The following is a 15443-nucleotide window of genomic DNA, read 5'->3' on the forward strand; positions in this document are numbered from 1 at the left end:
GTCCAGTGTCTACACCCGGCTCGGGGGAGCCTGGCGGCTGGGGTGGGTATCTCTCTCACCTCGTCTGACGTCCAGTGAGTGCCCGTTGGCAGAGGCTCACAGGCACACAGCACCCCTCCCCCATGTTCCCAGGAGCACACCACCAGTTACTTGGTCATAACCTAACATAACCCACAACCCATGTGCTCCCTTTTTCATGGAAAAGCCTTGAGAACATATTATTTACAAATTTCCCGCATTAAGAGGATACCACTAAAATTTTTAAATATACTCCCCAAGGGACAATGCTCACCTTTGCACAGTTTCAGGACTCCGGGACTTGGAATAATCCCGGAACATTGAATGAAATCGTAAATGTCTAACTCCTCATGGAGATGCACTCACTTGTCCTAACCCAGCTGGACGGAGGCCTGGCAGAGATCTGAGAACCTGCCAACTATCAGTCAGACGAAGAATTTCTTGTACACTGAAGACATCAGTCCAATTAGTAGACAGATGTCATGGCTAATGCCAGCCGATCCTGACAAAATCATTCAACTTCTAGAGAAATCGACACTACACTCCCCACAGCACGTTGTTGGAGGTGACATATCGCTTACCCTCACATAAGGGATTTTTGTTTGTTCTGTTGACCCACCAGCGAGACACTGGAATCCCTGCCCGCTGGGAGCCATGTCTGACAACCAGCGGCCATGGACAGGTGCCATCCTAATTTCTTTGTAAAACTTTAATAAGAGGGACACCTGGGTGGCTCAGTGGTTGAGCATCTGCCTTCGGCTCAGGGTGTGATTCCGGGGTCCTGGGATTGGGTCTCCCATCAGGCTCCCTGCTCAGTGGGGGTCTGCTTCTCCCTCTGTCTCTGCCTCTTTCTCTGGTTCTCTCATGAATAAATAAATGAAATCTTTTTTAAGACTTTAATAGGAAATATGGATTCCTTGATTATTGCTTAGTAAGAATATGTATTAGCCTTTAATACTAGTCACACAAAATCATAATTTGGAAAAATTCACATCAATGCTCTTATTTATTTGGTTTTTACAAGATTCAAAGATAGGGAAACGATTTGACGATAATTAAGAACAAACACGCCCTCTTGGGAATCTCAGGTAGTTTTAACATTCTTAGAATTTTTGAAGACCAGGATGCTTGGGTGGCTCAGTGGTTTAGAGCCACCTTCAGCCCAGGGTGTGATCCTGGAGACCCGGGGATCAAGTCCCACATCGGGCTCCCTTGCAGGGAGCCTGCTTCTCCCTCTGCCTGTGTCTCTGCCTCTCTCTCTCTGTCTCTTATGAATAAACAAATAAAATCTTAAAAAAAATTTTTTTGAAGACCTACAAATAAAGTCTCAAAATATATAAAATCTCTAAAAAAATAAAAAATAAAAACAGGGCAGCCCAGGTGGCTCAGCGGTTTAGCGCTGCCTTCAGCCCAGGGCGTGATCCTGGAGACCCGGGATCAAGTCCCACATCGGGCTCCTTGCTTGGAGCCTGCTTCTCCCTCTGCCTGTGTCTCTGCCTCTCTCTCTCTCTCTCTCTCTCTCTTTGTATCTCTATAAGTAAATAAATAAAATCTTAAAATAATAATAATAATAAATTTAAAAAAATAAAGTCTCAAAATAAGAGTTAAATAGCAAAATATGTTTTAATTAGCTTAGGCTATGCTTTGTGAACAATTACAGTTCCTCGATCTTTATCAACTAGTGGAGCAAAAAACATCTGTGTCCCAGGAGGGCAAGCAAAGGCCCATGTGCTGACTGGCAACATCCGGTGAGTCACACAGAGACTGTGCCACCCCGGGCCACACGATGATGAGGGCGTCAGGACCACCTGGACAGGATGGCATGGAAAGATAACCAAGCGGCACAGAAACCTGGATGTCAAGCGGTGCTACAAGTACTCAATGGAATGGCCACGTGAAGCAGGTCTCCCACCTGCCCGCCATGCGCACTCTCGGGCGCCAGCATGGAGCAGCAGGAGTCCAGGGGGGCTGTTCGGCTCCATCCTGTGTCTGGTGGCCCGGGGAGTCCGTGGCATCCTTCACTTGAGCCTATGCTTCGTCTTCCTGTGGGGCCTCCCTGTGAATGCGTCTGTGTCCAAATGTCCCTTGTAAAGATGAGGACACCAGTCCTGTTGGGAGCGAGGGTCTGTTATTTTAGCTTGATCGCTTCAGTAAAGACCCTGGGTCCAAATAAGGTCACATTCTGAGGTCCTGGGAGTTAGGACCTCAACATGTCAACCCATGAGACCCTGTTTCGGGGGTCCCACTGGGAGATTCATCAGCTTGGGGGGTGGGCGAGCAGAGGCCGTGTGTGCAAGGCGAGCAGCAGAGAGGCAAGGGTGCTTAGGGGCACATCCCCGCCTGCAGCGACACCTGGGCTCACCCATGTGCACTCACGAAGCTGGGATCCCCTGGAGCAAAGCACGTGGCCCAGGGCCCAGCCCACGTGCAGCTCATTGTACACAGAGCCCGAGGGAGGAAGGGAAGCACAGGGTCGTGCCGCCAGGACATCTGACGCCAGACACCGTGATATGGAGGGCTGGCACCCAGGTCTGACCCACCCCTGGGGCCCCTAGGTCCTCCAAGGGAGTGGAGCTGGCCGGCAGGCGGGGGCAGCCCTTCCATGGTCAGCTGGAGGGCACAGGTGCATCCCTGTCCTTCAGCTGGGGTGCGTCCCTCAGCAACCCCTGACAAACCCTCCAGTAGGGGTCTCTGTGCTCCCGCTCTTAGCCCACCCAAACCAGGCTCTTGTGTCTCACTCCCGTGGGAAGGCCTGGGGACACCCCTGCGCCCCACTTCCCAAGGGTCAGGCGGAGGGGGGCTTGCTCTGCTGTGGTGCCTGTGATCGCGGGGCTCGGTGACCCAGCAGCTGCCGGACGATCCCCACCCACCCGGCTGAGCTGGGCCTCCTGGGCTGCGGTGGCTGCTGGGGCTATGCTTGGGCGACCGGCCCTGGCCACTGGCATCCAGAAGCGGACGTGTGACAGGCTGCCGTTAGGACAGAAGCTGGCGGTGCTGAAGAATGACACCTGAGGGCGCCTGAGTTCGGGCAGCCCAAGCGAGGGATAGATGTGAGGTACTGAGGGTCCAGGTGGGTCCCCTGCTGCCTCGGAGGCCGAGAGTGAGACGAGGATGCCCCTGCTGCCCACTGCGAGGTCACCTCTCTGAAGCCCCAGGCAGCCCCGGAAGGACAGCCAGAAGGCCCCCCGACTGCGGGCACATCCTTGCTTGTCCCCTCCCAACCCTGTGCCAAGTGTGGGAGGGCGGGGACACTGAAATGGGCACAGTGGGGAGAAACCTGCTTAGTGAGCTCAGAGCTGGGAAGCCATGGCCCCAGGGCTCAGGCCTCCAGGCCTCCAGGCCTCCAGGGCTGCAGGGCTCCAGGGCTCAGGCCTCCAAATCCCCAGGTGGCTGCTGGTAGCACAAGCTTGGCTGTAGGTGGAGAACGTGCTCTCACCCCAGCAATCTCCCGTCTCAGATGAGGCCTCCCCGGGACTCAGTGACGCAGCCTGCAAACTACCCTTTGTATGTCTGCTCTGCTCCACTCTGCCGCGCACCTTCCGGAGCCCTGGGGGGCAGGCAATTTCCTGGTGCCTCGATGGAGGCTTCGACAGTCCTGAAGGCCACAGGGAGGCGTGAAGGCCTCGTCGGCTCGTAATGAGAGAGACACCAGCAGGGCGCGCTGGGACCTGAGATGATCTGGGCGGGCTTTTGTACTGGGGGAATTCATTTCCTCTTGAATTACCTCAACTTGAGAATCAGCCCTAATGCTTTCTGAACAGCCCAGCAATCTTGGGGTTTTGTGTCTGTATTTTCTCTGTGTTGGGGACCGCGCACCAAAGCAGGATGCTTTCACGGAGAAGGAAAGGTGCTCTGGGTTGGCCGGTTCCCCAGGGGCGGCTTGCCTGGTGTGGGTGACACATGACTGTTCTGGATCCTAGGCGGGAGCGCACCCCCATGCGGAGCCCCTGCCCACTGGCTGTGGGATCCGAGCCTGCAGCCTGCGCTGATCGTGCCCGGGGTCACCGCACAGGGCAGCAGCTTTCCCCTCATTCTCTGCGCCAGCGGTGCGATCTGCTTGCACATCCTGCAGAGCGCTCTGGACCTGCCCTGCTCCGTTAGCTGCTGTTGGCAGCAGCCTGCCTGAGACTCCCCCACTCAGTCTCCGATGCAGTCGTGGGGAACATGGCCTTGGTCATCACAAACCAGTGTGCCGTGGCTGCACCGTGACCCCGGGAGAAGGGGAAGCCTGGGTTCCCTGGTCCCAGAGGCTCCTGGGGCACTGCTGGTGACCAGCCCCTCCTTCGTCTGATGTCTGATTCCCCCGCAGCAACCCCTCCTCCCTGAGCCAGCCTGCCGCCGGGGACCCTCTGTGCACTGACTCGGGGCACCCGCCGACTCCGCACCCCCGGCCAGAGGAGCCTGGGCGTCCTGCGGAGCTGCCCTAGGGTGCAGCCCAGCCGTCGGGGAGCTTGCGACGCTCCAGGGCCACGGCTGGGGGAGGACGGTCCTGGGTTGGGGGACGTGCGGGGCACCCAACCTGCAGGTCTGTGTCCCCGTGGGCCGGTGGGTCTCAGGGACGGTTTGTCCTGCAATTTGCAGGTTTACATTTGTCTCCCTCTCGGCGTAGCTCTGTTGTTTGACTTAAACAAGCTGCCCGCTTCATGTGGACATGGGGCGGCCTCCGCTGCACTGGAGCTGCTGCACCGGTGGACACTTAGGATGCTGCCGTCTTCATGAGCCACCTCAGCACGGTAGATGCACGTAGATGCCCAGATGCCCTGTGCCCGCATGAGTTCGGCGGGGGCCCTGAGCTCCTGCCCACCCCGGGCCCTCGGCCCTGACGACAGCTGGTGCTGCCAACAAGTCCAGAGCCCTGGTTCTGCTTGTGGCCCAGGCCCTGATACCCTGCCCCTGCACCGGCGCTGCGGTCCCAGAAGCACAGTGCTGCCAGGCACCCCGGCCCACAGCACACACGGCTGAGGCCCCAGCACCGGCCTTATGGTCACCCTGATGCCCTGGGTGGGTGAGTGCAAGCACCCCTGCAGCCACGGCTCCTTCTCCCGAGAAGCGCCTGGGGAGCTGGGGAAGCCTCACGTGGGTGGGGGCTGCCAAGCAGAGGTACAAGTATCTCCAGGGGCTTTGAGCAGGACTCTCCCAGGCAGGGTGGGACCCTCGTCTTACAGATGAGCCAGGAACTGGAGTCATGCCAGGGGTGGGGGCACCTCAGACCAGAACCCCATGTCCTGCCCCTGTCCCCTTTGGGTGCCTGATATGGGTCCCTGCCGGGCAATCCCAGGCAGACTGGCACGACCCTGCCCACCTGACCTGTGGGGGTGCTGAGAGCAGGCTGGGGCATCTGCCCCCACCTCCCCCATCCTCCCCTGCCTCCTGGTCTGGCCCCTGCCCCAGACATTTACCTGTTTCTCCCCTCCTCGTCCCCCTGGCCTGATGTCCCTCTGCCCAAATGCCTCTCCTCCCTCCACTCTCCTCCCACTCCCCCTCCACCCCGTCCTTGCCCCCACTTTTCCCCACGTAGCTGGGGCCCTCCTCCCCTGCACTCCTCCCCCCCTCCCCCTCTGCCACCCTTCCTCCGGTGGGCGGCCAGAGGGGCAGCAAGGCACCTGCAGCGTAGGGACATGGGCAGACTGTCCAAGTGGGGCAAGTGTGCAGGGCTGGGGGCCAGAAGTGGGCAGGGGGAGCTTCTGGAGGTGGGTGGTTTCAGATGGGGGCGCGGCCCTGCAGTCACCGGCTGGAGGGCGTAGAGCTCCCCATTGCCATGGGGCCATCTCAAGCAACAGATGTCACCCACAGCTTCCCTGCACCCCAAAGAGCCACATCCCAAGCTGGTCCATCAGGTGTGAGGACAGGTGTTGGGACAGGTGAGGGGCAGGGCGGTGTGGGGGCAGCAGGAGGAGGCCCCTACTGCGTCCTATGTCCTTGGTCCCCCAGCTGGGCAGCAGGAAAGGCAGGAGGCCCACAGCCTAGCCCCCTTGCCTTTCCAAAGGGCTACTGGAGAGAGAACCCACAGTTTAAAACTAAGAGCAGCTTTCTCATCTAACTTCAAGGCTGTTCTACAGCACCTTGCTCCTCGTCCCCTTGGTTCCTCCTGAGCAGTTCTGGACACGAAATAACAGGGAGCTCGGGAGGAGCAGGCTTTTCTCCTGAGCGAGCACAGTGTGGAAACGTGGGTGCAGGTGCGGAAGCCTGTGCTGGCTGTAGCAGGCTGCACACAGCGCTGACCAGGAAGGGGTTAAGGTGACCAGCACAGCCCAGCAGGATGTGCAGGGGATGCTGTGGGAGGCCCCAGGACATGTGGCTGCTGGGAGACACAAGGTCACCACAAAAAGAGCTGCTGGTCCCCGGGGGCTGCCAGCCGCTGAGTGTCTGGCCCCCAAAGGCAAGCAGGGGACCCCACTTGGTAGGTGGGTGAGGGGATGCGGGCCCTGGAGAAGGAGCGGCTGCACTGGAGGGCGTTCTGTGCAAATCCATGGGTGACAGCCCGACCGAGGTCACAGGCCAGGCTGTCCAGAGCGCTGCCCCAGCCCCAGGGAACCATGCCCTCTGCTCAGCCCGGGGATGAGTGGGTGGTGAGGAGAGTGCTCTCGCTGCGGTGAGTCCTCTCTATCTTAGGACCCTCAACTCCTCAGGACCCCGCTCCCCACCCCGTGGGCTGCCCTGGAGCCTCCCGGCCCTGACATCACAGTCCAGGCACAGCCCATGCTCCTGGGTGCAGGCCCAGGGCCTCCCTGTGCCTCTGTGGGCCTCAGTTTCACCTTACGTGAAATGGGGGTGATGGCTGCCCCAGCTGCCTCACATGTTGTGCAGAGAGCTGCTGTAACATAGGGCCCCCAGCCGGGGGCTGGCTCAGGGCAACCCTTCTTCAGAGTGGTAGAGGCAGGGTTTTCTCACAGAACTTGCAGGAAGCTAGAAGGAGGCCGACCCCAGGGGATCAAGGTGCACCTGACAGTCCCTGGTGGGTCGGGGAGGATTTTGCGCAGCTGGAACCCCGCCTGTGCCCAGCACCGTCTCCCCGCCCCACCTGCCTGCCCGCCGTGTTCACGGGTGCGCACCAGCATCTTGCAGATGCAGACGACTCCCTTTCTGAGCTTCAGGCTTCGCACTGCCGTCTTGAACTATAAACGGGTCGTTCACCTGGGAAAGCATCGTGTGGGCAAGTCCAGGTGAGCTCACGGTCACGGCAAAGGAGAGGCCTCCGCAGCCAGGCTGCTTAACTTCTGTAACGTGGGAGGATCCTGCCGTTGGGGCTGAGGCCCCCGGGGTGTGTGTACCTGCAAACAAGCTGGCCTGGACCTCTACGACCCACAGCAAGCGCGGAGACCCCACTGAGATGACGTGGTATTATTTTAAGGGGCTCCAGTCTCCAGGAGACGTAGTTACAAGCGTTTGCTCCATTTCTACTTTTGTGTTTGCTCCTGAGAATGAGCTGGCAGGCGGGAGGCTTGCTGGGCTGGGGACGCGGGCGCAGGTGACAGTGGCGCTGCGGCCCCAGGGATGTTTGGCGGCCTCATCCCTTGGACAGGGCAGTAGAACACGGGGGTCAGCCTTTCACCGAAACACGCACAGAGGCAGCTGTGGGCCAAGCACCAGCTTACAGGAAGCTATGCGGGGCCGGCGGAGTCTGGCGGCGCTGTCGGCTGGGGAGGCCGCTGGAAGGGGCCCGGTGGCACTGTGTCCGTGGGCTCTGGGCTCACATCACCTGTCTGTGGCACATTCCCCTTTGAGTTGGGGACATAACCCTGCTTCCTCCTGACTTCCTGGAGTGAAACTTCCAGAATTTCAGCCCGCAGTGGGATGTCCACTGCTCCGTGGTTAGGGGGAAATGCTAGGACATCTCGACCTCGTGGCCCAGCCCCAAGTATGAGTGACACTGAGCCCAGATGTTGGTGTGTCTGTGGCCTGGAACTGCCATGTGCAGGCCGGCTGTCCTGGGACTCTAAGCTCCTGGAGGGCAGGGTTGCCTGACGCCCTCGGCACTAAGGCAACTAGAGCAGGTGCGCAGGGAGGTGGCTGGGCAGTAGGAGGAGCGGGCAACGCTGGTTGGCTTGGATCTTCCACTGTGCTCGGCCACGTCCCTGCCACCCAGGCCCCCCAATACCGTGTGTGCTGCCAGGGAGACACCTGGAATCCAGAGAGGGACAGAACCAGACATGCTGGCTGTCACCTCTCTGCATCCTCACTGCTTTCCAGTGGAAGACAGAGCAGCCAGAGGGCAGTGACATGGTTTGGTGCTCTGTGGTCCTGCTGGTCTGGAGATTTTTATTTACTTAATATTTTAATTTTTAAAAGTACCTATTTCAGAGAGAGAGAGAGAGAATGTGTGCATGGGTGGGAGGGGCAGAGGCAGGGGAAGGGAGAACTCCAGCAGACTCCTCACTGAGCAGGGAGCCCCATGGGGCCAATCCCAGGACCCTGAGATCACCACCTGAGCCGAAACCAAGAGCTGGATGCTTAACTGACTGAGCCCCCAGGTGCCCCCAGCCTGGAAATTTTTAAAGTGAACGGGCCTGACCTCTAGGTTTGAGCTCTGTGTCCTTGGGGTTACAGGAGCTGTGGGAAACCTGCTGCTAGATGACCCCGCCCTGTGCCTCTCTGCTGGGAGCTTCCTGTGGGCACCACGGTCCAGAGCTGCTGCAGAACTGCAGTCTTCGGAGCAGGAGCCCACCCCCAGGCTCCTGGCACCAGCTGTCCTCGGGGTGCTGGAGGCTGACCCCCCCCCCATGAGGGGAGGGTGGCTGGAACCTTGCTGGAGGAAGCAGGTATAGCCTCATGGGTCCTTCAGCCCAGGGGGTAGAGAGGATGCTTTTGAGAACAAGCTAATTAAAAGCAAACCTTGGGTAGTCTTGTGTCTCGCTTGGGTCTCAGGACTGGAGACCGAGTGCCTGGTGACACTTGCAAACCCCTGCAGTGGGGGAGGGGAGGAGTGGGGGGCTGGGCGGGCGGTGGGAACAAAGGTGGAATCACACACTGCGCCTTTTCTTTCCTTCCACCGGAGGTTTAAGATTACAATCAGCCTGCTCCTGTTTGAAATTCTCTGAGCAGAATTTGGAAGAAAAGAGGAAAAAAACAGGCTTTGGGGTTTTGTTTTGTTTCAAGCAGGGAAATTGTGCCTCCTAGTTTTTAGTGTGAAAACCAGACTTAGGCTATCGGAAATCATTAGATTGGGTCTGACTGTGGCCCTGGTCTGCGCCTTCCTGGAGCAGGATTTGATTGTCTTGGAAAGGTGGCGCAGGATCCTGGGACAGGCAGCACACGTGGCCATCCCAGGGCCTGCGGGGGGGAGGGCGGTTCATCATCCTTTGGGTTCGGGTTCTGCATGGAGGTTCACCATCCTGGTGCTGGGCCAAGAGGTCAGGAAAGCGTCGCAGGGACCCAAAACACATCCCCAAAGAAGTGATGTGAAGGACGCGCACAGGGAACCAACACGTGGGACCAGCAACAACGTGAATAACCCCCAAGGGACAGGTGTGAGTCCGGGGGCGTCCGGGGTCAGGCGGGGAAGGCGTGGAGCCCCGTGTTTCTGCTGGAAGAGGGGGAGGAGACGGGGCTGTGCTAAGGCAGGGCTGTGTCTGCCAGCTAGTTGCCCTCCATCTGGGGGTGGCTCCTTCCTCCTGGCAGAGACCCCCAGGCTCCTCCGGCCCCTCTTGAGGTGCCCGCCGGCGGGGGGGGGGGGCTTTCAAAGCTGCCCCGGGGGTCAGAAAGGCCGAGTGACCCGGGAACAGCCGTCAGGTGGCCAGGCAGTCAGGGGAGTTAAGGGGAAGAGTGGCTGGGCCAGACCCCGGCCAGTGGGGGGCTTCGGGGGCAGGGTGTGTGTGGGGGGGGGGTCGGGGGCCGGGGGGGCAGCCCTTGGTGGCCTCCAGGGGATGGGGCTGGAGGCCGGGACCAAACTGCCTGAACTCACCTGCATCCCACGGAACAGAAACAATGAAGCAGAAGGCGAATCGCCGCTGGATCTCCCGCTAGGAGTTGCTCGAGTCAGCTCACTGACATCTCTGCTCTCCGAGACGGGCCTGCCAGCTCGGGGGTCATGAGGACCCCAAATATGCTCAAGGAGAAGTGCAGACCCGCCCACGGGGAGCCACCTGCCACGGCCAGCCTAGCCGCGCGGCCCTCGAACGCCTTCAGGCTGACAGCTAAGCCCAGGATTGCTTCCCCCAGACCTGACCTGAGGTTTTTTTGCCGGACTTTCTCGGGAGAGATCGTACCTTCATGTTTGTTCTGGAACTCAGGAGGACATTCTTTGCTCCCAGGATTTAACGTGCTTTCAAGTAATCTGACGAAGCAATCAGCAATGGTTTCGACAGTTTGCCAGTTCGGTGAATTAGACTGTGACCTTGAAACCAGGGAATCAGATATTTTTATATCCTTGAAACAAGAGCCTAAAACGTCAAGGGAAAATCTAGGCCTTTGTTTTTCTTAAGCCGCAGAGGTAAATAATATTTTTGTTTATGCAAACTTCATTCCAAGGCAATATCATAAAAGAAGGTCGCTTGTTGTTTTTTGTTTTCTTAATTAATTTAATTAAATTAATTTATTTGAAGTTGCTTGTTTAACTGAAGGTTGGTGGAGTAGAAATTCATGGGAAAATGAATTTTGTTTTAATTGTCTCTTTCTGTTTCTGAGCAAACACTGCAAAGGCTGCATCTAGGTATTTGGGCTTTATCCAAAGAAGTGACTATGATGTCTTTGGGCAGCGTGATCTCACTTTCCCTTGAAAATCTGTTTTTTTGCACCGCAGACTCATGTTTGACTGCTGGAGATCTGTTCTGTGCAAGAAAACCGGAAGCAACCTTCACTCCTCCCTGAGACGCTCCGATGAGGCCGAAAAGGAAGAAGGTGACCCTCAGATCGACGTCCCTGATGTCATCAGGCTTGTCAGAGACCCGCCAGAGCAGTCACACCCCCCTGCAGGTAGGGCCCTTTGCAACCTTATTTGGACCTAGAAGCTGTTGCTGCTGATCGGATTCAAACATCCTGCCCATCGCTCTTCCAGTCGTTTTAGGAGATGAGTGTGTTTTGGATCTGGGAGGACAGTCATGCGTGGCGTCTGCATGGCACCCCCCCCCCCCCGCCGTGTCCCCGTGGCATCCCTGTGGCATCTGCATGGTGTCCCTATGCTATCCCTGTGGTGTCCACATGGTGTCCCCATGGCATCTCCATGGCGTCCCTGTGGTGTCTCCGTGCTGTCCCCGTGACGTCCCTGTGGTGTCCCCATGGCATCCCCAGGCACCTGCTGCAGGCCCGTGGCTATTACCTGCCTGCCCCTCTGAGGAGTCTCCCATGACCCTCCTCATTTGACCTCCTGGAGGTTATTCTGATGAGCGGCTTAACATTAGAGGGAAAAAGCTCATTTGGATTAGAAATGAAGCCCGGTGCCCGGGAGGGTGACCAGCACCAGGCATGGCTTCTCATCTGAGACCCGGGAGGTGGTGTTGAATTCGGTGGGTCATGGATCCATGGCCACTGCCCGGAGGACAGGGGAGCATGACAAACGCTAGCTGAGAACCCCACACTCCTCAGGGCCTGGCCTGACCCTAGTCGGGTGACCTCCCACGTGCCCTCCTGCCCTCCCCTGAGCCCTCCTGCCCTCCTGTGTGCCATCCCCTGTGCCTCATCCAGTTCCTCAAAGCAAGCGAGAGGCCTGCTGTGCGGTATGCGGTTCAACAGCACTGAACTCCCTGCACCCCTTCGTCCCCATCCTATGCCAACAGTAGTTCTCAGGAGACAGGGCAAGCAACGTGCCACCTACAAAGGGATGGCACAGGTAGGACGACGAGTGTCCACCCAGGGCTGGGCTGGAGCCGCGAGGGAGCACAAGCAGGGCCCTCACCTCTGTCTCCAGGGATCCCAGGCCTTGCCCTAAGCGGCCTCTAATGTAGGTGGGCAGTGGGGCTAAGGCGACCCTGGGCTCCCTCGTGGGCTGTGTCCCTCTGGCCTGTGTCCCTCGTGGACTGTGTCCCTCTGACCAGTGTCCCCCACGGACTGTGTCCCTCTGGCCAGTGTCCTTCACGGACTATGTCCCTTTGGCCTGTGTCCCTCATGGGCTGTGCCCTCGTGGCTTGTGCCCCCTGTGGCCTGTGTCCCTCGTGGGCTGTGTCCGTGTCTGTGTTGCCTGGGCACCCCTTGGTGAGAGAGTACGTGCACCATCTTTGCACCTCGGCATTTGTGCTCCGTGTCCCATGTGTGCCGTCCGTCTGCCGACGGGGTATCTTGTGCACACCCAGGGTCTGAGCCACGGCTCCAGTGGTGGGCCTTGCACATAAGGACATGGTTGGCCATTTGCACCTGGCCAGTGGGTGGTTGCTTTCTGCTGTCATAGCCCCACTAGCATCTCTGTTTAGTCTTGTTGGTGCAGAAACCTGAGTTTTACCACTTCCTTTGTCAGTGACTGTTGGCCAGTGGGAGGCTGAAGCCTGAAACCCCAAGTCAGTCTCCCCACGATGCGAGTGTCCTGACTGACCGCCCGACTATGGGGCCTGGTTTTCTGGTACTTTCTGGGTTGGGAGCACAGCAGTGGGACGGCCACCCCTGGGGGTGGCAAGTGCAGGGGAGGGCAGGAGAGGGCAGGGGACGGGGCCAGGGAAGGCAGGGGAGAGCAAGGGATGGAGCCGTCACCTGGTGCACCTGGCCCAGAAAGGGCACTTGGGAAGGCAGCATGCTTGGTCCCTCGGTGAGGGCACGTGGGTGGTAGACACGGTGGACGGCTGACTTCTACAGCTGGGAGGTTATCGAGTGTCTCCGTGCACAGTGGGGCCGGAGTGGCTGAGGCTCCAGAGTGGGACGCCAGAGCTGGACTCTGCTCGTTGCTCGGCCGCCTAGAGCGTGGGCTACAGGAAGGCCCTCCACGGCTGGTGACAGTGGCAGCACGCGCAGCGGTGGTGGCAAGGACCCAAGGTGTCGTGGGCTCAGGCGACGGGCCAGGGTCCCATCTCGGCTGCGTAGCTGTGGGTTCCTCCTCCGTCCCCCAGTGGCAGGCCTCACGGGCCTCTGTGGCTCCTGCTCTGTGGACAGGCTGCTGCACCTGTGGCCCCTTCCCTGCTCCCTGTGGAGACAGGGAGGAACTGGGGGCTGAGAGGAGGAGGCAGGTGCGGGGCCGCCTCTGTAGTGCACCTAGTGGGGCTTCAGCCCTGTGCCGGGTCTCGGCTCCCACAGCCCTGCTATTCCCGCCAGCGTCGGGTGCACCCACCTGCGGGTCAGAGCCTGCCCGACCGTCAGCCGCACAGGGAAGGCCTCCGGTTGCAGGGCGCTCCACTCCCTGTGAGCTGGCCCCACAGACGGCTGGGCAGCCTCTCCTTTCAGCGGCCAGGGAGGCACCTCGGGTCAGCGCCGGGGTCTCCTTCCTGGGGCCACTCTTGGGCTCAAGTCCCCGCTGGAGTCTGGAAAGGCCCCCAGCAGTGTGACCCCTCACCCCACAACCCCCCTCTTTCCAGAAGCAAAGTCGTGGCAGATGCTTCTCCCGCATGACGCCTTTCTGTGGGGCTGCACGGTCTGCAGACACAGGCGCAGGGTCTCTGCACACAACTCCCTTCCCCCCACGCCCCACAGGTGCCGCTGCTGCAACCCCTGCTCCATGACCCCTGGCACCTGACCCGGCCTGGGCTGGGCCTTCGTCACGCACCCAGGGCACCAGGCTGACACGGCAGCCCCAGAGTGGGGGCACCGAGGTGCAGGCAGTCCTGGGGCCCCGGCTGTCCGTCCCATCCAGTTCTGAATGAACAGCTGAGGCAGGTTGGGCAGAGCCTGGAGAGCAACCAGGACACAGCAGAGGCAGGAGGCCAGACCAGACGGGAGCTGGTCACCTCACGGGAATGGGCCTGGGGTGAACACCACGTGTCCCGGAGGCGCCGGTGGTGTGTGGGAGACCAGCACACGCGTGCACACGTGTATTTCATCAGCGCAGCTTCCAAGCTCGCTCGGCTCTCCGCCTTCTGAGTGGCACTTCCCCATGCACACCCAGGTGCCCCGACTCCTGCTCTTGTGGCCTGCTCCCCGCCGGCATCCTCGGGCACCCACCCTCAGGTCCTCCGGCCTCTGCCAAACACCTCCGTGAGCAAGCAGCGCGGTAGGCAGGGAAGCGGCAGCAGCTGTGAACGTTCGTTGGAACGTCCCGTCCTCTGAAACCTCGATTTTGAGAGCACGGGCGGGTGTTATTCTCACGGCGGCAATTCCTTGTCCTCGCTGTGACGCCGAATAGGTGGGGCCTGTCCGCGGGCACGGGGGGCCTCCCTGACCCGGGACTCTGGCCACTGCTCTCCTGCGTTTACTTTTCAAACGGTGAGTCTGTTCCGACGGGTTAGCAGAGTCTCCCATGACGCCAACAAACCCTTGAGAGTCACGCTGGGACGGCTGCCCGGAGACGTCTCGAGGATAAAAGACCATCAAGTGCGGTTCCTGATGCGAGCGTAAGGCCCACAGTTACCGTCTGCAACATGCGGTTGAGCCGTGGAGCTGCCGTGGCATCGCCAAAAGCTCCCAAGGTTGGTGCTTTCGCGCTGCTGGACCTAATTCCTGCGCGTGGCGTGGACGTGAGAGCGTGCGTTCCGGTGGAGGAGGCCAGGAGCGCCCGCTGCAAACGCGGGGGGAAGAGCGAGGACGACCCCAGGGCGCCGTGCTGGGAGGGAAGCCGCTGCCCGGCGGCCTCGGCCTAGCTCCGCCGGGCGCAGGTGAAGGGCCCTGAGAGAACGTGGTGCACCCGTGCGAGGCTCCCCGCGCGTGGGCCCCTCCTGGAGCCCCCAGGCCGAGAGCACAGGGCGGAGCACACGGCCCTGGAAGACCTGCCTGGCGGCCACACTCCCCAACAGCTTCTTGTCCCAGATGTGACGTTCTCACCAGAAAACGTGCTGTTTGTAGACACAGAACTTGGGTGTTGCTCTAAACAGTCTTGTTTTCACCCTTTCCTGGTCCCTTGGGCTTTGCCCTTGGACTAACCGTTACTGGGGAAGCCAGCAGGAGCTCCGCACCTGCAGATCGTGCTCGCTGCTGCGAACCCGCAAATGTCTGGGGCCCGCTGGTGGTGGCTGGTCGCTGTCGGAAGCCACAACGAAAGCAGCCCTGGTGCCCCGCAGCCTCGCGGTGCTCAGACTTCCCAGGACCTCCCAGATAGGCTCTGGGTGGAACCGACTAGGTGTTAATATGACGGATGTGACGGGTCACAGAACCCCAGGAAGGACTCTGGCGGCTGGAGAAGCCCCTCACGGGGACAGATGCCCGGGAGGCTGCTCATCCGGAGGCTCCCTCCCCAAGCCTGCCCCACCAGCAGCAGGAGTGATGTGCATGTTTATTTTTGCAGAAACTTGGTGGTTTTTCTGTTGAACCAAGTGCTTTATGACACGTGCTGTGGATCAACGTGATCCTGGGGCCACATAGCTCTGGGAAAGCACATGGCTGCTGTGTCACCAGCAGTGCCAGGCTGGGCCCCCCTGCCC

The 15443-nt window shown here is 59.7% G+C and overlaps 1 protein-coding gene across 4 annotated transcripts in view; it reads left to right on the forward strand.

Annotated features, from left to right (window-relative positions):
- Positions 1-9294: 9294 nt before the first annotated feature.
- MCF2L (MCF.2 cell line derived transforming sequence like) overlaps positions 9295-15443 on the forward strand; it is a 129737-nt gene continuing 123588 nt past the window's right edge. For 3 of the 4 annotated variants that reach the window (XM_038570088.1, XM_038570091.1, XM_038570096.1), the window contains exons 1-2: positions 9295-9483; positions 10757-10929. In XM_038570088.1, the coding sequence (XP_038426016.1) occupies positions 10761-10929 (169 nt within the window). In that variant the 5' untranslated portion in view covers positions 9295-9483; positions 10757-10760. The remainder of the gene's footprint in view (positions 9484-10756; positions 10930-15443) is intronic. The other variant, XM_038570094.1, reaches the window with a different exon arrangement.

Source organism: Canis lupus, chromosome 22 (genome assembly GCF_011100685.1).
Source record: "Canis lupus familiaris isolate Mischka breed German Shepherd chromosome 22, alternate assembly UU_Cfam_GSD_1.0, whole genome shotgun sequence".
Classification (NCBI taxonomy): domain Eukaryota; kingdom Metazoa; phylum Chordata; class Mammalia; order Carnivora; family Canidae; genus Canis; species Canis lupus.